The 25,980-nt window shown below is 38.7% G+C and overlaps 1 protein-coding gene across 2 annotated transcripts in view; it reads right to left on the bottom strand.

The window, feature by feature from the left end:
- LOC141902007 (uncharacterized) overlaps positions 1-24,922 on the bottom strand; it is a 73,067-nt gene extending 48,145 nt beyond the window's left edge. Inside the window, exons 1-3 of one of the 2 annotated variants that reach the window (XM_074789632.1) lie at positions 24,845-24,922; positions 18,039-18,705; positions 607-836 (exon numbers count right to left, since the gene is read on the bottom strand). In XM_074789632.1, the coding sequence (XP_074645733.1) occupies positions 607-836; positions 18,039-18,683 (875 nt within the window). In that variant the 5' untranslated portion in view covers positions 18,684-18,705; positions 24,845-24,922. Of the gene's footprint in view, positions 1-606; positions 837-18,038; positions 18,706-24,610; positions 24,700-24,844 lie in introns of those variants that run through there. The other variant, XM_074789633.1, reaches the window with a different exon arrangement.
- Between the last annotated feature and the right edge of the window lie 1,058 nt (positions 24,923-25,980).

Below are 25,980 nucleotides of genomic sequence, written 5' to 3'. Positions count from 1 at the left end.
TTATGGGCGCTTCGCTCATGTCCCCATGGAATTAAGGCTGGGAGGCTTTAACAGGTTCAGTAAATTACAAGGTGGAAGAAGCCTGGAGATCTATACTGATAAATATGTATTTTTTCACCCAGTACCCAATTTGCGGGCACTCCATACAGGGTCCTAACATTCTCAATCAGTGAAGAAATCTGCATCATTGGGTGCTAATGTATACAATTATTGGGTCAAAGTCAAACATCCCACACAATGCGGTCAGTATAGTAAGTAGTATAAAGGCAACACAGTTCACACAATTGTCATCTGCTTCACACCTCACGAGTATTCTGGGAATCTAAGGAACTATATTTGGATAAAATGTGATCCAGGACCCAGACAAATTATCTTCTTTACCATCAGAAACTATTCCTTTGTTCCCGTTTACAGTATAGATATTATACATGTGTCAACAGTTAGACATAAAAAGAGTATTCAAGAATAAGCTATAGTGAATTCTAAAAGCATCTAAGGGTGGACGAAAATGTAATAGTAACTTATTGCAAAGAAATGGCACATAATAGGAATGGCTGCAGATACAAGTCTGGTCCTAGGTTGGCAGAAAAGCAATTGACTAGATACCTTTTACAGCTTTCCAAAGTGTCTGATTCGCGAAGAAATTTTCTTTTTTTAAGATCTTTGAAAGTATTTATCTTCTGTTGTTCAGGAGAAGTTCCTTCATTTTCACCACCTTCATCATCTGATGCTTGATCCATTTTTTTAGCTATCCGGTCTGTATCCAGTTTGTTACAAACATATATAATCGGACATGAAGGAACCATTCCCTGAATTTTTTCCAAATTTTTTTCATCCTATAAAAGTAAGACATTCTTGTTTTAAGGTTTACATCTTATGGTTGATAAAGTACAGTAACCGCAATTGAAATTTGCTTATCTGACTGAAGGCATACCAGTTCTACTGTATTTCATTTTCACAAATATAATTATATTTAATGTTCATGTAATAAATTCTTAAACTAGCATCGAGATGATAAAGATATGAGACAATAAGCACAGTTTTCATGGTTTTTCACAAAAACAAAACATTTACGGAACCGAACGTAAAGTTTTTGGATGGAATAATCTAACTTTGTTGGTGGTACTGATTTATCATGGAATATTTCCATGTAAACCTTGTGTTCGCCATAGAAGTAAGAATTTGTCTTTTGTTTTCATACAATGGTTAATGCGCCTTTATTCTTTTCCTAACAACCAACTAGCGATTAACTACAACGCAAAATAGAAATAAGGAAATTGTTATATTTATCGCAATTAATTAATAAAAGCACAAAAATACTCTCAACATATGATAATACTGTAATACAAATGTAAATGAGAATATTATACAAAGCGATTACTCATTTCTTTGATAATCTTTGATCCGCACAAGATCCAATATCGTACTCATTTCTTTGATAATCTTTGATCCACGCAAGATCCAATATCGTTCTTTAGTCAACGTAGTTTAGCCAACATAGAATTCCTTCCGAAGTGTCAAACAGAACAGTGAACATTCATGACAATCAAACGTGTAACAGCAGAATGTTCAGGTATTAAGAGTGGGCGTTTCGTACCATAGTCAATGCCGGCATTCTTTAATCGGCCTCCAACTCAAAAGAAAACATCAACCAAAACAGGGTCTAGTTGCATTAGTGAACTTCCTCTAGGCACGTTACCACCCTGACTCAATATATCAATTTCTTTGTGAAAGTGAATCTGTTGGACATATCTCACAATTGATATTTCACCTTGTTCCAGCTCATCGATTTGTAATGGATTTGTGAAGCTATGAGATTTTTCCCTTTCATCTTTTCTGTAGAGCCTGTTTCTAACACACATAAGCAAAATATTTCTTCTTTTTTAAACGAATCCAGCTAGAAAAATGCGAGAAGATGTGTTCTATTGGGTCATCATTAATTAGCTGGACAGTTGACATTACAGGACGCTTTTTCAATTCAACATCATCATCAGAAAGTCGACAAATCTCAACAGCTTGTTCAGGCCACTCTTCAGTAGTAGGCTTACAGAAAAATTCTAGTCCATTTAACCATGTTTTATGGTTTTCATGGATTTCCTTCAAAGATAAGCCATAAGATGCATGGTCCGCTGGATTTAATTTTCCATCCCTGAACTTCCACTGGTCAACATCAAAACCATCTCATATCGTGTTAACTCTGTTGGCAACAAAAGTTTTGTAACGTGCAGAGTCATTCTTCACATACTTGAGTACTGCAGTGATAACCTGTCCAGTGATAACCTCCATACATTGTATTCTCCTTCAATATAACTTTGTTCAACTTCACCATCAGTATTGCAGTAAATTCCATCCGCATCAGTAAATTCCATCCGCAACTCTACTTCTACCCAATATTAGGCAACAATGAATTATACCATCTTCATCTTCTAATCGTAGATACGAAGCAGTTACAAAACCGATTTCACTTGCATCAGTGAACTGATGTCAGAGTAACTGTTTGATCGGTCCAAAGCCAGATGGTTTGAAGAATCGTTCGATAGGTAGTTTGTCCAAACATGGCAGAACTTCATTCTGCAAAAGATCTTTACCGGCAGTATATACGGTGCTGCTAATCCCAACGGGTCGTAGACACTGCTTACCATGGATAAGATTCCTTGACGTGTGGCTGGCTTATTCTTTATTTCAATTTCAAAGCCAAGCAAAGCCATGAGACTTTATCATCATTTGGGCGAGATCTAAGTACATCGTGAACATAGAAGTTCCTTTTAACGGTCTTCACCAGCTCAGAATCGTAGCGATTTTCATTATTTTCTGCTGTCCTGCGTAAAGCCCAGTTCGAGTAACAAGGGGAAGTGTTACCGAAAAAGTGAACCTGCATTCTGTAGGGTATTGGTTCGCTAGTAAGATCCTCATCTGGCCACCACAGATCTCAGACTGTCTTTACGGTTGGGGTTATTTTCACCTGATAAACATAGTCTCTGTGTCGGCCATGAAGGCCATGTTGGAATAGATACTGGTTCATCAACATTTAACTCTCGAATTTCTATACCACTAAGATTAAATGTGTCTAACTTTGACGATTTGTTCATGGTTTGAAGATTTATCTTCATTCTTTTCCCTTCTCCATCATCTTCAGTATTGGTCAACTCAATTGGTCAGTATTGGTTACTCGTTCACTTTTACCAAAGCGTCAACATAACAGAATTGTACATTAAAATGAAGAATGCGACGAAATTGTTAGCAGCCTCGGCGAAAGTGTGCCATTCTTGATGCCAATCCATGTGTTATCAGGTTGTGACAGCGTTTCTGCAGTTTGAGGGATAGGTTAAGTGAAGCAGTGGAAGTTTGTTCAAGAAAACCTCAATGAATTTGTACAAATAAAAAACCTGGGAGATAGCTTAGTTATCGATACATATGTTTTGTCGTAAAGGGACAATGGAGACACTTCCTCCAACAAGCGATGCATACCGCCTACATATCATACGGGCAAACTACCAGATGTTCGTATGGAAGTCATCCATCAGAGGAACAACAATCCCAAGTCCTATCGGCCAAGGGTGGAAAATGCAAGACAATGAATTAGTATGTGTTTACACCACTAAAGAAGCGATACCATCTGAGATACTGGAACTGACGTTTTGTAATTGTAAGATTTGTGAGTCGGCTCGATGCAATTGTATGAAGCATGGAATGCATGATGCAGATGATGATAACGATGGTGTTGCTGATGAGGACTGAGGAGGACTTCACAACATTATAAGAGAAGGCATCAGTTGTGGCATGCTCCCTGGCAGGGATTCGAAATTACAATTTATTACAAATTCTATCAAACAGAAAACACAACGCTCATCTTCTGCTACGATTATTCTAGTCTGAATACCAGTCGTTGTTACCGGTTCCCTACAACCGTTTGTTGGTTTGTAGTTTCTGAACGACGGCTAGGTACTAGACTACGATTATTCAGCCTTTTTTCATATCTAATGTGCACGGGTTACAGCATCACCTTGACTGGTAGTGTACTCAGTACGAGTTTGTGTGTGTGTGTCGTGTAGCACTCAGCTCCACGGGCACGTGGAGGCCTCGTGTAAGTGAATGTTTGCTTACACTTCAATGTCAATCAAAACAATCACCGGGTATGAAAATGAAACAATACCTATGGCGGATGTGTGAAATAATTACATCCTCACCAGCAATGAGCATTTGAAATTCGCACGTATACGGCAGCTAGTCTAATGAAACGTACGCCATTCTATGGCTTTCCCATAATTATTTTAGTAGCGCCAGAATTCCCCGTATATGCCAACAAACAGCCAATCGACGCCCCCCAATCAAGGTCATTGCAATGTGATGCCGACATAAAAATTGTGTGAGAGTGAATAAAATATGCAAAGAAGGCCGGATTGTACAAGTTCTAGTTGCGGACACTGATGTTTTAGTAATGCTTGTGAAATACTGGAAGATACACTGCAGATATTTACTGGAGGAAAATGGCTCCGCGCTCATTTGATGAAATACTGAGAAATACTGAGAGATGTCCAGTTTGGGCAAATTGACAAACAAATTAAATATCTTATGTTTATACATGCGTGGTCTGGATGTGAAAGTACATCTGCCACCTTTGGCCATCGCAAACATCTACTTGTCAATAGGTTATGTGGAAAAGTTGATGCGGAATTCTGTAGTCTAGCATCTCATTTCATCAAATCTGGACAAAAATAGGAAAAAATTGGTGACCTTGGTTACCAACTATTTTCCATCGTGTATGGGCATTGTGGTAAAGATTTGTCGAAGGAAGATACGAACTGTACCAGAAAATGTTAGTTAACTAGGGGTCCAGGGACACCATACCCACTTGGGAAGTGGTTTCAAATGCTCAACAATCTAACAATTTCAATATTCAATGCCCCTGGTGACCATATACAAAAAGCAATGACCTTGAAACTCACCACAATCATAGAATATGTCAGCAGCTATGATTTTGTAATTGATTGTGATAACAAAATATGCTTCGTTACCAATTTAATAAGGAAATAGTAAGTAATTCTACTATTCAACGCCCCCTGGTGACCATATGCAAAACCCAATGACCTTGGAACTCACCACAATCATAGAACATGTCCTGAACTACAACTTTGCAATTGATCATGGTATCAAATGTCCCTAGGTACCAATCTAATAAGGAAATACCAAGTTCTACTATTCAACGCCCCCTGGTGGACATATAGAATAACTTATGTCCTTGAAACTCACCACAATCGTAGAAGATGTCATGAGCTACAACTTTGCAATTGATTGTGGTAACAAAATATGCGTAAAAATATAATATAGAAATACTAAGTTATTGTATTATTCAATGCCCCCTGGTGGCCATGTACAAAAAGCAATGACCTTGAAACTCACCAAAATCATAGAAAACGTTATGAGCTACAACTTTCCAATACATTATGGTAACACAATATGCTTAGGTATCAATATAATGTGGAAAAACTTTTTCCCACCTACGAATGAGTACTGATGACACCAAGATGGCTGCTAATTGCGCCATAATTGGCTGATCAAAAATGCATGTCTCAGGTAGAAAACATCCCTTTCCAAAGAATACCCATCAGAAATTGCAATGAGAAATGGCAAACCAGTAGGAAGCTACAGGACTCAGAATTTGGGCCAAAATTTACATTTTGGCCACTAAAAAGGTCATGGGACGACCATCTTGAGTCCGATCGACCCAATTTTTCTTATGTTGTTGGACCTTGGTAGATTCAAATATAAACGAAAGATCAAGGTAATTGAACAAAGCGTCTTCAAAATTTCCCTAAAATAATTCAAAAATGTGTAAAAAGTGCTGATTTTGGCGAACAACAATGGCTGCCAATCGGCCATCTTGATTCTGACAGGGCCAGTTTTTGGGCTGAAGATGTGTCTAGGGTAGATACATGTGTAACCCAAATATCAAGACATTACATTGAAGCATCTTCAAAACTTCCCAAAATAACTGCATTCCGTCTACGAACGGACGGACGAAAAAGTGAAGACAATAGCCCGCTGGTACTTAATTCCCAAGTGGGCTAAAAATGCAACAATCAAGCCATGTAAACTTCCACACATGACGAGGGCAGCATATTATCACAGTCTCTGCACTTATTTGGAGACAATCAGATGGGAGACAATGGACGATAGTTATTTGAACTGTTTAGAATGGGGTTGGTCTGAAACCTCTTTGGGACTGACACCAGTTTATACGGATTTGTCAGTGGCACCAGAGAACATTCTTGCATTCATTCGCTGTAAATGTAAATCTAAGAACAACAGATGCGGAACTAGGAAGTGTTCCTGTGTGAAACATGGACTTAAGTGTAAACAAGCCTGTGGGGGCTGTCATGGGGAAAATTGCAACAATGTTGAACTTCCTGATGTTGACCTTACTTGAACTCTGATACCATAGATAACCATCTGTTTCTAGATCTGGTTAACAAAGCACAATAAATTTGATGGATAATGTTTTGGATTAATTTATCAATTTTAAATCTTCTATGTTTGAAAATGGCAGCCATATTGGACTATGACGTCACAGTGACATCATACGTCAATTCTGACATCATATTTCAACTTCTTGGGTATCATTTCCTATTGATTGATAGTACATTTGAAAGGCTGAATCCAAGAACATGTCTATCGAACTTTTGAGCCCAAACATCTACTTTTACTTAGTAGCCACTTGAGAACAATAAGCAATTAACGATATCGGCTACTTTTCCAGTAGTATACATTTCAAAACAGTCACTCTGAAATTGTATTCCTTTCAATTCGGTTGGTTTTATATAGTGGCTGTTACGAAGAGTCTACTATAGAAAAGTGACCATTTTAAAACATCTGGTTTCGATAGTGCACACTAGCAGTAGAGGTGACTGTAAAACCACCCGTCTGTAAACATGGATTCAGCGTAAATCCAAATCAGCGAAATTAATATAATAATCAACGATTCAGTGATTCAGTGAAGTTCGAACACCCCCAAAACAATGCACATCTGACTCCAATTCTATATAAATTGTCATCCGATTCTAGAAACCTTTTTCGTATCAATCATGGCAATTGCGCAATTATAAGGCTTTCACTTAAACTTCTTTTAAACCCTTAATTTGGAATGTGTACGATGTACATTCCTAACTGTTCAAGTCATTCCTCAATGATAGGAGACGTTTGACTGAAACACTTTTGGATTCCTCGTTAGTCAAAACTACAAATCAACCGACTGATATCGGACCAGCAATAACTTCAAAAACTGATCAAGTTAACTGACTGATCTTAATCTTGGATTAGTGAATACTGCAAATATAATGCAGTAAACCGACCTAGGTTACAATATTGTAGCCTCGGTCAGTGTATGCAGATAAATCTGCGCAAGTCAACCGACCTAGGTTACAATATTGTAGCCTCGGTCAGTGTATGCAGATAAATCCGCGCGAGTCAACCGACCTAGGTTACAATATTGTAGCCTTGGTCAGTGTTCCACTGATGAATCATACATTTGCCTCAACCTAGTCTGCCAGGTTACTTATTGCTTTGTCTTTATCCTGGCCCAATCATAACCGTATTTCTTTTTTCAGCTTAACAACTGATTCCACGAATTTAATAATTCCATTTTCGAATAATAATGTGTTTTTGCAATTGATCATAGTAACAAAATATGCCTAGGTACCAATCTAATAAGGAAATACTAAGCCATTCTACCAAAGAGCCCCCTGGTGACTATATGGAATAACTAATGTCCTTAAAAACTCACCACTATCATAGACGATGTCATGAACTACAACTTTGCAATGGATCATGGTAACAAACTATGCCTAGGTACCAATCTAATAAGGAAAAACTAAGCTTTTCTACTATTCAACGCCCCCTGGTGACTATATGGAATAACTAATGTCCTTAAAAACTCACCACAATCATAGACGATGTCACGAACTACAACTTTGCCATTGATCATGGTAACAAAATATGCCTTGGTACAAATATAATATAGCGATACTAAGTTATTGTATTATTCAACGCCCCCTGATGGTCACATACAAAAACCAATGACCTTGAAACTCACCAAAATCATAGAACACGTTATGGGCTACAACTTTCCAATTGAATATAGTAACACAATATGCTTAGGTATCAATTAATTGTGGAAAAACTTTTTCCCACCTACGAATGAGTACTGATGACACCAAGATGGCTGCCAATTGCTTCATAATTGGCTGATCAAAAATACCTATCCCAGGTATAAAACATCCCTCTCTAAAGAATATCCATCAGCAGTTGCAATGAGAAATGGCAAACCAGTAGGAAGCTACAGGACCTAGAATTCTGGCCAAAATTGACATTTTTGGACACTAAAAAGGTCATAGGACGGCCATCTTGAGTCAGATCGACCCAATTTTCTTATGCTGATGGGCCTTTGGTAGATTCAAATATAAACGAAAGATCAAGGTAATTGATCAAAGCGTCTTCAAAATTTCCCACGAAAACTTCGAAAATGTTTAAAAAGTGCTGATTTTGGCAAACAGCAATGGCTGCCAGTCGGCCATCTTGAATCTGACAGGGCCAGTTTTTGGGCTGACGATGTGTCTAGGGTAGATACATGTATAAACCAAATATCAAGACATTACCTTGAAGCGTGTTCAAAACTTTAATATGGAAATACTATAAGTTATTCAACTATTCAACGCCCCCTGGTGACCATATGCAAAACCCAGTGACCTTAAAACTCACCACAATCGTAGTACATGTCATGAAATAAAACTTTGCAATTGATCATAGTAACAAAATATGCCTAGGTACCAATCTAATAAGGAAATACTAAGCCATTCTACTATTCAGCGCCCCCTGGTGACTATATGGAATAACTAATGTCCTTAAAAACTCACCACAATCATCGACGATGTCATGAACTACAACTTTGCAATGGATCATGGTAACAAACTATGCCTAGGTACCAATCTAATAAGGAAAAACTAAGCTTTTCTACTATTCAACGCCCCCTGGTGACTATATGGAATAACTAATGTCCTTAAAAACTCACCACAATCATAGACGATGTCATGAACTACAACTTTGCCATCGATCATGGTAACAAAATATGCCTTGGTACAAATATAATATAGCGATACTAAGTTATTGTATTATTCAACGCCCCCTGATGGCCACATACAAAAACCAATGACCTTGAAACTCACCAAAATCATACAACACGTTATGGGCTACAACTTTCCAATTGAATATAGTAACACAATATGCTAAGGTATCAATTAATTGTGGAAAAACTTTTTCCCACCAAGATGGCCGCCAATTGCGTCATAATTGGCTGATCAAAAATACCTGTCCCAGGTATAAAACATCCCTCTCTAAAGAATATCCATCAGCAATTGCAATGAGAAATGGCAAACCAGTAGGAAGCTACAGGACCTAGAATTCTGGCCAAAATTGACATTTTTGGGCACTAAAAAGGTCATAGGACGGCCATCTTGAGTCAGATCGACCCAATTTTCTTATGCTGATGGGCCTTTGGTAGATTCAAATATAAACGAAAGATCAAGGTAATTGATCAAAGCGTCTTCAAAATTTTCTTCGGCCGACAAAACCAAAATAATGAATTGTCGCGGGCGATAAAACCAAAATAATGAATTGTCTCGTGCGACAAAACCAAAATAATGAATTGTCGCAGGCAATAAAACCAAAATAATGAATTATCGCGAGCGATAAAACCAAAATAATGAATTGTCTCGTGCGACAAAACCAAAATAATGAATTGTCGCAGGCAATAAAACCAAAATAATGAATTATCGCGGACGATAAAACCAAAATAATGAATTGTCGCGGGCGACAAAACCAAAAAAAAAAAATTGTCGCGGGCGACAAAAACAAAATATAAAACCAAAAAAATGAATTGTCGTGGGCGTCAAAACCAAAAGAAGAATTGTCGCGGGCGACAAAACCAAAATAATGAATTGTCGCTGGAGATAAAACCAAAGTAATGAATTGTCGTGGGTGATAAAACCAAAATATTGAATTGTCGCAGGCGACAAAACCAAACTAACGAATTGTCGCGGGCGAAAAAAACAAAAAAACTATTGTGGGGGCAACAAAACCAAAATAATGAATTGTCGCGGGTGATAAAACCAAAATAATGAATTATCGCGGGCGATAAAACCAAAATATTGAATTGTCGTGGGAGATTAAACCAAAATAATGAATTGTCGCGGGGGACAAAACCAAAATATTGAATTGTCGCGGGCGACAAAACCAAAAAAAATTGTCGCGGGCGACTCAAACAAAATATAAAACCAAAATAATGAATTGTCGCGGGCGACAAAACCAAAAAGAAGAATTGTCGCGGGCGAAAAAACCAAAATAATGAATTGTCGCTGGAGATAAAACCAAAGTAATGAATTGTCGCAGGCGACAAAACCAAAATATTGAATTGTCGCGGGCGACTAAACCAAAATATTGAATTGTCGCGGGCGACAAAACCAAAATATTGAATTGTCGCGGGCGACAAAACCAAAATAATGAATTGTCGCGGGTGACAAAACCAGAAAAAGAATTGTGGGGGCGCGAATGGTGAATTGTCCAGGCGACAAAACCAAAATGGTGAATTGTCGCGGGCGACAAAACCAAAATAATGAATTGTCGCGGGCGATAGAACCAAAATGATGAATTGTCTCGGGCGACAAAACTAAAATAATGAATTGTCGCAGGCGAAAAAACCAAAATATTGAATTGTCGCAGGCGATTAAACCAAAATAATGAAATGTCGCAAAACGAAAAAAAAAAATTGTCGCGGGCGACTAAAACAAAATATAAAACCAAAATAATGAATTGTCGCGAGCGACAAAACCAAAAAGAAGAATTGTCGCGGGCGACAAAACCAAAATAATGAATTGTCGCTGGAGACAAAACCAAAGTAATGAATTGTCGTGGGCGATAAAACCAAAATATTGAATTGTCGCGGGCGACAAAACCAAACTAATGAATTGTCGCGGGCCACAAAAGCGAAAAAAAGAATTGTCGGGACGACAAAACCAAAATAATGAATTGTCGCGGGTGACAAAACCAAAAAGAAGAAATGTCGCGGGCAATTAAACCAAAATAATGAATTGTCGCTGGAGACAAAACCAAAGTAGTGAATTGTCGTGGGCGATAAAACGAAAATATTGAATTTTCGCGGGCGACAAAACCAAAATATTGAATTGTCGCGGGCGACAAAACCAAAATAATGAATTGTCGCGGGCGACAAAACCAAAAAAAGAATTGTCGCTGGCGATAAAACCAAGATATTGAATTGTCGTGGGCGATAAAACCAAAATATTGAATTGTCGCGGGTGATTAAACCAAAATAATGAATTGTCGCGGGCGACAAAACCAAAATATTGAATTGTCGCGGGCGACAAAACCAAAAAAAGAATTGTGGGGGCGACAAAACCAAAATAATGAATTGTCGCGGGCGACAAAACCAAAATGGTGAATTGTCCAGGGGACAAAACCAAAATGGTGAATTGTCGCGGGCTACAAAACCAAAATAATGAATTGTCGCGGGCGATAAAACCAAAATGATGAATTGTCTCGGGCGACAAAACCAAAATAATGAATTGTCGCCGGCGATAAAACCAAAAAAATGAATTATCGCGGGCGATTAAACCAAAATATTGAATTGTCGCGGGCGAAAAAACCAAAAAAAGAATTGTGGGGGCGATAAAACCAAAATAATGAATTGTCCGGGCGACAAAACCAAAATGGTGAATTGTCGCAGGCGACAAAACCAAAAGAATGAATTGTCGCGGGCGATAAAACCAAAATGATGAATTGTCTCGGGCGACAAAACCAAAATAATGAATTGTCGCGGGCGATAAAACCAAAATAATGAATTATCGCGGGCGATAATACCAAAATATTGAATTGTCGCGGGCGATTAAACCAAAATAATGAATTGTCGCGGGCGACAAAACCAAAATATTGAATTGTCGCGGGCGACAAAACCAAAAAAAATGGTCGCGGGAGACTCAAACAAAATATAAAACCAAAATAATGAATTGTCGCTGGAGATAAAACCAAAGTAATGAATTGTCGCAGGCGACAAAACCAAAATATTGAATTGTCGCGGGCGACAAAACCAAAATATTGAATTGTCGCGGGCGACAAAACCAAACTTATGAATTGTCGCAGGCAACAAAACCAAAAAAAGAATTGTCGGGGCGACAAAACCAAAATAATGAATTGTCGCGGGCGATAAAACGTAAATAATGAATTGTCGCGGGCGATAAAACCAAAATAATGAATCGTCGCGGGCGATAAAACCAAAAAGAATTGTCGCGGGCGACAAAACCAAAATAATGAATTTTCGCTGGCGATAAAACCAAAATATTGAATTGTCGCGGGCGACAAAACCAAAAAAAGAATTGTGGGGGCGACAAAACCAAAATGGTGAATTGTCCAGGCGACAAAACCAAAATGGTGAATTGTCCAGGCGACAAAACCAAAATGGTGAATTGTCGCGGGCGACAAAACCAAAATAATGAATTGTCTTGGGCGATAGAACCAAAATGATGAATTGTCTCGGGCGACAAAACTAAAATAATGAATTGTCGCAGGCGATAAAACCAAAATAATGAATTATCGCGGGCGACAAAACCAAAATGATGAATTGTCTCGGGCGACAAAACTAAAATAATGAATTTTCGCGGGCGATAAAACCAAAATAATGAATTATCGCGGGCGATAAAACCAAAATATTGAATTGTCGCGGGCGATTAAACCAAAATAATGAATTGTCGCTGGAGATAAAACCAAAGTAATGAATTGTCGCGGGCGACAAAACCAAACTAATGAATTGTCGCTGGCGACAAAACCAAAAAAAGAATTGTCGGGGCGACAAAACCAAAATAATGAATTGTCACGGGTGATAAAACCAAACTTATGAATTGTCGCAGGCGACAAAACCAAAAAAAGAATTGTCGGGGCGACAAAACCAAAATAATGAATTATCGCGGGCGACAAAAGCAAAATAATGAATTGTCGCTGGAGATGAAACCAAAGTAATGAATTGTCGCGGGTGATAAAAACCAAAATATTGAATTGTCGCGGGCGACAAAACCAAAAAAAGAATTGTGGGGGCGACAAAACCAAAATGGTGAATTGTGGGGGCGACAAAACCAAAATGGTGAATTGTCCAGGCGACAAAACCAAAATGGTGAATTGTCGCGGGCGACAAAACCAAAATAATGAATTGTCGCGGGCGATAGAACCAAAATGATGAATTGTCTCGGGCGACAAAACCAAAATAATGAATTGTCGCGGGCGATAAAACCAAAATTTTGAATTGTCATGAGCGACAAAACCAAAATATTGATTTGTCGCGGGTGACAAAACCAAATTAATGAATTGTCGCGGGCGATAAACCAAAATAATGAATTGTCGCGGGCGATAAAACCAAAATAATGAATTGTCGCGGGCGACAAAACCAAAATTATTGTTTTGTCGCGTTATTTTAGTTTTGTCGTTTTGTCATAATGTCGCCCTCATTTGCATATACATATTTTTTTTACGCATGGCCCTTATCAGACACCATACTAAAGCCTTAAGGTCGCGTAAAACTCGATAAACACTTCAAGCGACACAGCGAACGATCTCCTTTCCCCCACAGCGAACGCTTAACCTAGTAGATGCTACTAGCCTATGTATATGCGTAGGCCTAACATCCGGACAGATTGGTCGTAGGCCTATTGAATTCAACAACCCACCTAAATATCGTAAATTTTGTTTTCAAGTTCAATCCAATGAGTCCGTTAATAAACGCAACAATTGTACTGTGTTTGTTTGAGACAGTAAAGCTCAGTACCGGTAGGCCTAAAGCCGCGTCAAACTCGATAAACACTTCAAGCGACACAGCGAACGATCCCTTTCCCCCACAGCGAACGCTTACTCCGAATGTCAAGTGTGAGTCCAGCATACGGAAAGGATTATGTGTTATATACTTGTATTTTGTAAATACCTTGTGCATTTGACAATGATCGGTATGTACTGTAGGAAATATAGAGTATTGATGGTATTGATATAGAGGTTGAAGCCCGCGGCCGAATAAAGTAATATATTCTTTTATTTTGATACCTCGTCGACATAACAGCTTTTCTCCGCTATATCTCTTCGGCGTGTTTAGTTTAGGCCTACGATTCCTCGGTACACTAAAGATTCATCTTAGTAAATACTCGGTTAATTCGGTAAAGAAAAATAGGTATTGTTATACTAACTCCTTGAAACCCGCAGCCAAATTACTGGTAGTAATAAATTAATTTGTACTCGATTTGATTCTCATGATGAGGAGAAACTCGCAGCTGATCCCCGGAACGACGATGTAGTAACACACGTCGATGTTTACGGCTCGACAGTGCTTTTAAAATCTAAAGTAGTAAATTTCCAGTGTATCGGTAATATGATTTGATGAAGAAAATGGGCTATTGTTAAAATCACTGTTTGAAGACCGCGACTGAATTTGAAGTCTGCGGCAATAAATTAGTTCATTTATACTTGAATTGATAATCGAAGTGACAGTCGGCCTGCGGGTTGATTTCGGGATGACGACTCGAAAAACATGTCGCCCCATTGAATGGGGCTAAATTTTCGATGTTTACGGCCCGACAGCGCTTTTGTAACGATGATTCATGAAAAAACACGCGGGCTATTTGTAGATCTCAGTGAGCTGAACGATATTATATGGATTGTATATGAAACAGCGGTAAGGTAACAAAGCCTATGTTCTTTTGGTAAAAATAGTGTGGAAGAAAATAATAATAATAATAATCACGCGGATATCAATAGGGTTTTCTGTGAAATAACAGAAAACCCTAATAATAATAATCACGCGGATATCATTAGGGTTTTCTGTGAAATAACAGAAAACCCTAAATATTCAGGTTTGTTTTTACGTTAATCCCTGCTTAGTGAAAACATTTTTATATACACTAGTCTCATGTACAACAGATTCTTTTGTTGATTCAGGATGGGACTAGGAGGCCTATAGTGCAACTTTTTCCACCAGCTGATATCGAATCTATAGCGATGGATCACGACTACTCCAAATTATCAATGGAAGAAGACTTTCTTGTTAAATCCAAGGTGATATTTCATTCAATTACAGCTTTTCATTGTTAAAACATTGAACATGCACATGTAACATAATTTTTTTTTTTCAGGTTTCATCCATCACGGACTGTGAAATTGCAGAAATCGAAACGAATACAAGGGCTCAGAGTGATTCTAAATTATGGAAAGCCGAGCGCCAAAAGAGGATCACTGCGTCGAATTTCGGAATTATTTGTAAGATTACTGAGCGGAGAGACGTGGAGGCATTATTGAAAAATATGATGTCTTCAACTGATATAAATAGCAATGCTTTACAGCATGGAAAGAAATTTGAAAAAATAGCTATTCGAAAATTCGAAAAAATGACTGGCTAATTGTGGCTTGTTTGTATCGAAACAGAAACTGATGCTTGCGGCTAGTCCGGATGGCTTAATTGATGGGGACACTCTAATCGAGGAGAAATGTCCATATTCAGCACGCAATTTTCACATCAATGAAACAACAGTGCCGTATCTTTCGAAGTCAGGAACTTTTTTCAACCTGAGTAAAACTCATCCGTATTACTATCAGGTACAAGGACAAATGTATTGCTCCGACAAAACGCTGACGAAATTTGTTGTACCGTATTTTCCGGCCAATAAGCCGACTCGGCCAATAAGCCGAGGGCAGTTTTTTAGCCTAAAATACATGGATTTCATAAAGCTTCGCCCAATAAGCCGAGGCCCTTCATCAGAGATTTTAATTCACTGATTTGTCAATTAGTTCGTCTTAATTGACGATTTAAGAGGCTGACAGTAGCGCCCGCCGATGTGTGAGAGTGCTGTGTATACTATCATCGCCGAGTGACTGTGCTATATATAGACTCACTCAGCTGATTACTATACACACAGCCATACACGCAGTACGCGGCTCACTGCTGATTTGCATATATACTAATGTATGAACTGACACGTGGTAGTACGATGAACTCGCGCGTCATATAAATGTATACCATTGCCGCTGTGCGGTGATGGAACAATCAAAGTAAAAATAAAATAGTTCAAAATAGATTATAATTGGTAGTAAATAATGACCTCAAATAAATATCGACCACTTTTCTTGATTTTGACGATCATTGAGAGCATTAGAGTGGCATAGATCAGGAAGTGATTTTTTATGTCAGATCGTATCCGCCCAATAAGCCGATCACGATATTTTGGGTAAAAATCTGTGTGTATTCTATCGCCTGTTGATGGTTCCGGTTTCGTTTGCTGTTATTAGAGATTGATTTTATGGTATAGTTGGTAAGGTTCATCCTGATTGCTGTTAGAGATTTTATGGTATTGTGAAAGTAAATTTTAATGTTGAAGTTCCAATATTAAATATAGCTGCAAAGCAGCGATAACGGGTTTTCTGGATGCATGTGATCGAAAGGAAAAATTAATTACCGGGTATTCGATGGAAAAAATAAAATGAGATGATTTGGATATTATCGGAGCAATCCTCTTTTTGGTTGAATGGTCTAACCCCAGTATAGTCCCCGTGATTTGGAAATTCTCGGAGCCCTCCTTTATTTACTTACTAAATGACGTCACAAACTGTTATTTCGCCGGTGCTCGTTGTCTAACAATTCAATTCAATTCTTTTTTTACAGTAACCTAATAAGTAATTTTAAGTTTCAAATAGGATGGAAAGTACATTCAGACAATCTGTTGGTTCAGAGAGACCGTTATTACAGTATCAATTTATACATTTCGTTTCGAAGCTGTCAGTTGCCGAATCTGAATGAAGATGAATTTTATTTGACGAAATCGGCGGAAAATAAATAATAATAACAATCAACAGAATTTCAAGAGGGTTTTCGACGAAAGTCAGAAAACCCTAATAAAGGTTGTGTGCAATTCTTCATATGTTTTTAATGTTAGTAATTAGGAAATTCTCTATAAAACAGTAGACAGTAGCACCTTGCTCAATGGCAGGCACCAAAATCATTTATGTCAGGCACCATACAGTTGGTGCCTGCCATGTAAATGGCAGGCACCAACTCATTAATGTCAGGCAGCATTATAGTTGGGGGGTTTGGGGGCCCTCCACCAAGAAAATTTTAGAAATTAAATGCGTTTTCCGAGCTCTTAGAGCGATCTTGAACCCATGAACGACTATTATATTTTGGAAGGTAATGGCTAGTTCCAATGTGGTACATCCTCATTCGATGACATTCAGCATTCATGCATTACAGGTCGAGCCCTGAATTATTGTTGCACGCGCGTGTCGGCAACCGGTTTATGAAATACATACACACTCATCGTAGTACAAATGTAGATACAAAATCACTGTGTTTCCGAGCACTTAGAGCGATCTTGAACCCATGAACGACTTTTATATTTTGGAAGGTAATGGCTAGTTCCAATGTGGTACATCCTCATTCGATGACATTCAGCATTCATGCATTACAGGTCGAGCCCTGAATTATTGCAGTAAAAATGCGCCGATGAATGCTCACTAAAAATCATCATCCAGTAGTGTATAATATCCGAAGACGTTCGCCACACACGCGCGGCAACAGTAAGTAGGCCTATATACATTACTACTGTTGCCGCACGAGCGTGTCTGCAACCGATCGATGAAATACATACACACTCATCGTAGTAAAAATGTAGATACAAAATCACTGTGTTGCAATGAATATGCAATGAAATTCGATACTTTTACGTGACGATAAGTAAAACAGGCACTGAACGCTTTTATGGTTCACCTGATTACCGATCGCGCCGGACCAATTGAGTGAGATCATAACCATATTCTCATCCATATATCCATCCAAATATTTAGTGTCTTTCTTCCTGGATTCCGTCTACCGATGGACGGACGACGGACGAAAAGTGAACGCAATAGCCCGCTGGGACTCAAGTCCCAAGTGGGCTAAAAAGGAAGATGCTCACCGATTCTCTAAATCCTTCATTCCCATTGATGACATATATCACAGTTGTAATGTGGCCTTCTTTCAACAGTGATTCAACGCGACTGTCTAATGTATTATTCTCATCGAGTCCTGGGCAGTCTAACAGCGTTAAACCTGCAGCCAACAGACTGTGATGCAAGCCAACTTCAACAACTTGTAAAACTTCATTGTCTTGGTTTCTTTCTTCTTCTGTTAATGCTATTTTCTTACTCTCAGAAATAGTTTGTCTGTTTTCTACATACTCAATATCTTTTTTAAAACCTTGTTGGTCAATAAAACATAAATATTCTCTCTCTTCCTTGCTAACCTGAACAACCCTCACAACTCGCGCTGTACAAGGTATATCTTTAACTGGTAATATAATATCTCTGAAAAGTGTATTTAACAGAGAACTTTTCCCACAGTTAACTCGCCCTGCTACCAATATTATTGGTTTCATCATAAAACAATCGTTGATTTTAGTACTGTCAACAAATATAGCCTCACATACATTCTCAGCACTGAGTAACCTGGCACCCAACTCCTCCAAACATTTTTCACTGTCTCTATATATGGATTTAGCATTTCGTAGGCTTTTTTCATAATGAGTCAATCGATCTGCAAGTACTGACTGCATAGACATCATTTCGTGTTAGGCCTATATGAATCTGAAAATACAGTGAAGCAGGAGATCAGCTGATATATACCAATTAATTTGGATAAATTCTAATATATAAAGCGACTTTTTTGCACTACACTCAAATCTCAAATTTACTTCAGAAATACATGTCCATTTCTAGATACGTATATTTCGCTCCCAACAACGGATGATGGTACCTTCACTTCTCGTGTATTTAGAAAATCAACAAGCTTGATTATAAACTTATCAGCTGTGTCCTCAAAAATGGAAATTTGGCTTAATCCAATGTTTGCTCCATAGAGCATATACCAATTAGCAGTAGTTTGTTTTCTCACAAGAAATTGATTGCCTCAAGAACGTTTTCCACAAAAATGGCTACCCACAAGATTTTTTACTGCGTTTCTAAGAAGATTTTAGAATAACAAATGTAGTGATGATGCTCCCGCTAGTATGGTCAGGGAAGATAAGGTCAAAACACTTTTTTCCTTTCCTTACATAGGCCTTCCTTCAATCATAGTTAGCAGAAAACTTAAGGGTTTATTCAAACAATATTATAATGTGGATATTCGAATTGTCTTTACTTCTTTCAAAATAAGGAACTACTTTTCGCTTAAGTCCCATACTCCTTCACCCTTGTTGGCCAGAGTAATTTATAAATTCAAATGTTTGTGTGATGCAAATAACACATACATTGGTAAAACTATGCGACATTTGACCACAAGGGTAAACGAGCATGGAACTTCACCTTTAGCGATAAAGGAACATTTAACATCATGTGAAAATTGTGCATCAAACTTTTCTTTAAAAAAACAACTTTTCAATCATTGATTCTGGCAGAAATGACATAGAAATCGCCATCAGAGGCTTTACATATAAAATCCAAATAAAGGACCAATGGTCCAGCTGCTAGCTTAACTGGTGTGAAGAAAAAAATCTGCCACGTAGGCTACCAGTATGCACAAATTCATTTCATTGACAATTAAACAAGAAAAAAATATATAAACTAGGGGTCCAGGGACACCATGCCCACTTGGAAAGTGGTTTCAAATGCTCGACAATCTAACAATTTCAATATTCAACTACCCCTGGTGACCATATAAAAAAACCAATGACCTTGAAAAACACCACAATCATAGAACATGTCAGCAGCTACGATTTCGTAATTGATTCTGAAAACAAAATATGTCTCGTTACCAATTTAACAAGGAAACTAAGTTATTCTACTATTCAACGCCCCCTGGTGACCACATTAAAAACCCAATAACCTTGTAACTCACCACAATCATAGAACATGTCACGAACCAGGAAGAAAGCCACAAAATATTTGGATGGATATATGAAAGCTGTGGGTACTGGAGTGTTTAATGTGTAGTGTGATCTGTGTGCATTTGTGGCCAGCACACAGATCACATTGTTCATTGGGGTTTAGTCCAGGACTCGCGAGATTTTCAACAACACGGAAGTAACGTGTAATAAATGATGACTTGAATTGCATGACTACCTACCACCCCTCATTATTGTTGGAAAACTAAACGTTCCGCACTGACTAAAAATTAGTAATAATAATTAATAACATTTTAGTAATGGCCAGAATTTTAACTTAGGTTCTATCTCATTTTTATTTTACAATTGCGATTGGTATAAATTTTTTTTAAACGGCCGTTAAGGTTTCATGTTTCCTCTGCAATTCACTGCAAATAGTTACGCAACTACGCACATTTCAGTGTTTTTGGCAGCTGTACACTCAATCGGCACCGTTCGTGACTAGCTTCACTGCGGAATTATCATTAATTAACATCGCCATATCACATCATCAACTTATATTGTGCCTTAAAACCCTAACAGCCGAAATAATTGAAATGCACACACGATTTCTACCATTGAAAATTTAGAGAGTGGCCGTGTTTGTGTTCTGCTGCTTCGCGTAAATCCCGCGGGGTGGCGCCACCACGCGGAGTGGGGCCGATACGTCTAGGCCTACAACTTTGCAATCGATTGTGGCAACAAAATATGTGTTGGTACAAATCTAATAGGCCTATAGAAATACTAAGATATTGTATTATTCAACGCCCCTTGGTGGCCATATACAAAAACCAATGAACTTGAACTCACCACAATCATAGAACACGTTTTAAGCTACAACTTTCTAATTCATTGTTGTAACAAAATATGCTTAGGTATCAATATAATGTCGAAAAACTTTTTCCCACCTACGAATGAGTACTGATGACACCAAGATGGCCGCCAATTGCGCCATAATTGGCTGATCAAAAATACCTGTGTCAGGTATAAAACATCCCTTTCCAAAGAATACCCATCAGCAATTGCAATGAGAAATGGCAAACCAGTAGGAAGCTACAGGACTCAGAATTCGGGCCAAAATTGACATTTTTGGGCATTTAAAAGGTCATAGGACGACCATCTTCAGTCCGATCGACCCAATTTTTGTTATGCTGATGGGCCCTGGGGAGTTCAAGTATATACAAAAGATCAAGGTAAATGAACAAGGCGTCTTCAAAATTTCAAAACGTGTAAAAAGTGCTGATTTCGGCGAACAACAATGGCTGCCAGTCGGCCATCTTGATTCTGACAGGGCCAGTTTTTTGGTTGAAGATGTGTCTAGGGTAGATACATGCATAAACCAAATATCAAGACATTACCTTGAAGCGTCTTCAAAACTTCCCAAAATAACTGGATTCCGTCTATGGACGGACTGACAGACGAAAAGTGAAGGCAATAGCCCGCTGGGACTTAAGTCCCAAGTGGGCTTAAAAGGACTCAATTTTGGTCAGTGTGAACTTTTAACTGACTTTTAACGAGAATGAAATCCTAGAAAAATTGATTATGGGCCTTTTGTCTGAACAAATGTTCATAATTTTAATACATCCCTTAAAAGACGTAAAACAACTAAAACTATGAGTGACCGATAAGATACAGTACAAACTTGGTGAGAGCTTGGGTTTCATCGGCGAATTTTCATTATAATACGGACCAATCAGGACAGAAGCTCCCAAGTTCTTCAAATTTGAGGCGAGTGCCAGTTACTGACAAAACAAAATTTACCGACTGACATGGTTTTTAATAATTTCACGATAGGATTACTTTAAGTAGCTTACATCTTCACTCAGACAAATCGTCATTACGTGTGATATACACTGTAGCGCGCATAAACTTTAACTGATACATAGGCCTACACGCAGTGAACACGAGAGTATAAGGCGATATTGCCTATGCGACTGTACATGGCTGTTTACGACATGAGCCCTCATCGTTGTGGCGCAATTAACAAACTCATACAATATATAGCTGCAAAGCAGCGACAACGGGTTTCTGCCTTGCTGGTTTAAATGTCGCACTCGGAAGCGCACAAAGATTTCACCAAATAATTCTTATCAGTTTATTCTTCTATGACATCACCAACGCCGCTGCATCATGATGTGATGTACAAGGGACCTCCAATTATCACAGTCTCCAGGAAAGTTAATGTTTCGCTAATGTTCGTTAATGTTTATCAATTTATAACATACAACTATTTTGAAGGAGCGCGACACATATCTGGGATATGTGGATACACACTGCCCAGGCGCGTTGGAAGCAAATTTTGATTGCTGCGACCAAATGCCGATTTTGGACAGGTTCTAAATATTGCCGTGGCAAATTTACTTAATTTCTTCACAAACATTGTATTCAAAGAAAAAAAAAAGTCATTCAGTAAATGATTGCCTAGATGTGTCTAGGGCAGATACATTTATAAACCAAATATCATGACATTACCTTTAAGCGTCTTCAAAACTTCCCAAAATAATTGGACGGACGGACGGACGATGGATGAAAAATGAACAATAGCCCGCTGGGACTTAAGTCCCAACTGGGCTAAAAACTCATTGTACAATTCTACGCCCCCTGGTGAACATATACAAAAATACCAATAACATTGAAACTCACCAAAATTATAGAAAATGCCATGAACTACAAGTTTGCAATTGATTTTAGTTATAACATATCCATAGGTACCATTATAAGAGGACAAATTGCATATTATTCAATATCTAACTCCCCCTGGTGGCAAGAACAAAGAATTGGGTGATCCCAAATTCCATATGAGGAGATTTATCCTATGACTGTGGTAATAATGATTGAATATGAAGGCTATAAGTTCAAACCTGCTGTTATTTACCTCAAAAATCCTTTTTCCACCTACTGATGACACTAAGATGGCCGACAATTGTGTGATAATTGGCTAGGCCTAATCGAAAATACCTGTCACATGTATTAAAGGTCCTTTTTCATAGAATACCCACCACAAATTGCGATGAAAAATGCCAAACCATTAGGAAAATACAGGACTCAGAGTTCAGGCCAAAATTGAACTTTTTGCATAAATTACCGTGATCGATCGATATCGTCATCTCGAACTGATCTCGTTCAGTTCTCGCTTTTGCAAATAAATTGCCCATGGGCAAAGTGTGGTTTACCTTGAAAGCTAGAGGTTGTTTGGAGTAAGGGCATTGCTTGAAAAATCTTTTTAATTCAGGACTTCAAAGTTCTAGAAGTTTATAGGCCTATTGTAGGCCTATTTTATCTTTCTTAGAGAATTATTTTGTAGTCAAATAAGACCAAAGATAAACATTTGTTTATGGTCTATGTCCAAAATTTCGTAGGGTATAGGTGAGCGCAGCATTGGAAACTATTTTATATTTTCAAAAAAATATTTTTCACAATATGAAAAAATATTCAAGTAAAATTCATATGATGTCACATATCAGAGGGTGGCTGAATATCGAGTCTTGGAAACGAAACCTCTTCCAATGTAGGCTATGGCCGCGGAAGCTAAAACACCGAGGCGTAGTATTAGATCGTTTTAAATCCTGGAATTTACCACTAGGCCCTACAATATTCAGACCTCGACTTAAACCTATAGTTTGCTACTTAGTATTTTCAGGTCACAAGAAATTACAATTTAGGCCTATTACAAATTCTATCAAACAGAAAACACAGCGCTCATCTTCTGCTATGACGATTATTCAGCCTGTTATCATACCAAATGTGCACGCGCCAAGCAGGGTTAGAGCATCACCATATAGGACTAGTAGGCCCTAGTGTATGAGCGTGTGTTTCATCTTTACCCGTCAAGGGATTCGAACCCACTACGCTAAAGCTGTTCCCCGAACCCCTTGACCTCACGAGTCGTTGGAGTCGTTACTAGCCGACCAGAATCCGGTCGTACCAATCACAGCGCTTGTAACAAACCGTCAGTAGACTTCTGTTGGTTTTCCCGTTAAGCTGACCAATCAGCGAACGTTTTACCGAACAAGGAAGTATTTCGAAAATAGATATATTACGTCATGCGCAACAGCGCCAGTAATGAAATCACGCTTCGTGAGGCCAGGGGGCTGGTGGAAGCGAGTTCGGGAGTGATACCGGACCCCTGGCAAGCGAGGATGCGTGTGTGTGTGTGTGCAACAATCTAATGTTAGCGCTCCCGCGCACACGTGGAGGCCTTGTGTAGTGAACGGTTATGTGGTTTGTGAAAATATCCGATCGTGAAACTAAACCACAGACAGGTTACTGACTACCAACGCCCCTGCTTGGGGAATACGCCTATAGGACCCGGGGAACATAGAACCCGGGGATTGTAGGGATGAACCCGGCTACAATTTCCTTCCAATACTGTCTAACTTAACCTGAACCCCTGGATCCGCCCCTAGAGGATTCAACCCCCCTCCCTCCCGCCAACCCGAGGGCTAGTTAGTTAGGCCTACCTAATCGTTGGTGGTAGGCCTAAGCTTTTTATAATCGGATGGGCTTTTGTGTGTGGTTTGTGAAAATATCCGATCGTGAAACGAAACCAGACAGGTTACTGACTACTCACCCAAGGGCCTGCTAAAGTATAGCCTAATTAAGCATTCAACAAGATTAAGAACAGCGCATACTAAAAGTGTCTGACATACCACCGTACCAGCAATTGCACTACTAAAGATACTCGTCACTCGAGATGCGATATGTGGTGAATGCCTCGCTCGGGTCGGGGAAATCCCAAACTAAAAACGGCGTTTACGTCGAGCAATGTACTACACTGATACGGTACTACTAAAACAGTCAGCCAATGTGGGCCTACGCTGGGTACTGAATTCTAGTCGAGGCTGTTTATTTCGCACGGTACATACATAGGATCATGTAAGTTTTCCGAAAACTTTTGACTCAAATTAGCTGTTAGTGTTAAGGCTTGACAGCTCCAAGACATTTGACTCGAAGTTAGAAGCTAACTAGCGGATTTGGACTCAAAGTTAACTTTCGCATGAACACGGATACCGGACATCTAAATAGGCCTACCGGACATTCGAGATTGCAGAGCCGATGATATATCCAGTACATTAGGTACTGCCGCTTCTACATACAATTTATTCATAACGTAAGCCTAATGTCTATTTATTAATTGATGAGACCTGTTTTTCTAGGATATTTTGCTTACTTTTTGGGGTACATACCTCATTTACGTCTTAACAGAATGCCAAAAATCGCGGACAACAACTGAATATCCGATATATTTCCAGTTCTGTACCAATTAGATGCATTGGCAAAAAGACTCCTTAAGTCCAGTTGAATGAGAGAGAAAATCCTCCATTTTGTCAAATTTCTTGAATTTTTACATTGTCACCATGCCTACGAAATGAAGTTATTTTTCTTGTGGGGTCTCAACAACTAAAGCAGGGTGGCGTAGGCATGGTAACAATGTAAAAATTCAAGAAATTTGACAAAATGGAGGATTTTCTCTCTCATTCAACTGGACTTAAGGAGTCTTTTTGCCAATGCATCTAATTGGTACAGAACTGGGAATATATCGGATATTCAGATGTTGTCCGCGATTTTTGGCATTCTGTTAAGACGTAAATGAGGTATGTACCCCAAAAAGTAAGCAAAATATCCTAGAAAAACAGGTCTCATCAATTAATAAATAGACATTAGTCTAGTACCTAGCCGTTGTTCCTGAAACGGAACCGTAACAACGACTGGTATTCAGACTAAACGTAAGCCCTAATGTCTATTTCGACCTGACTTGAGTCGAGAACATTCCGGGTGGCCTAGCTCGCTCATTTTTGGTAGTGCATACCTGATAAAGGTCTTAGTAGGACCAGAAAGGACAGGCAGTCGACCTAAATCATCATTTTTAAATCCATTAAGAAACTGTATTGAAGGATATCCAAAAAGTCTTCACTGAAAGGGGTTAAATTGAAGAGAAGTGACTCCATGATTTGAAAGTTTAACAATATGTTTCCATGCCTACGTACCAAACTTCAGTTGG

This window comes from Tubulanus polymorphus, chromosome 3, assembly GCF_964204645.1.
Source record: "Tubulanus polymorphus chromosome 3, tnTubPoly1.2, whole genome shotgun sequence".
NCBI classification, from domain to species: Eukaryota; Metazoa; Nemertea; class Palaeonemertea; order Tubulaniformes; family Tubulanidae; genus Tubulanus; species Tubulanus polymorphus.
This window is presented reverse-complemented; position numbering and strand designations above follow the sequence as displayed.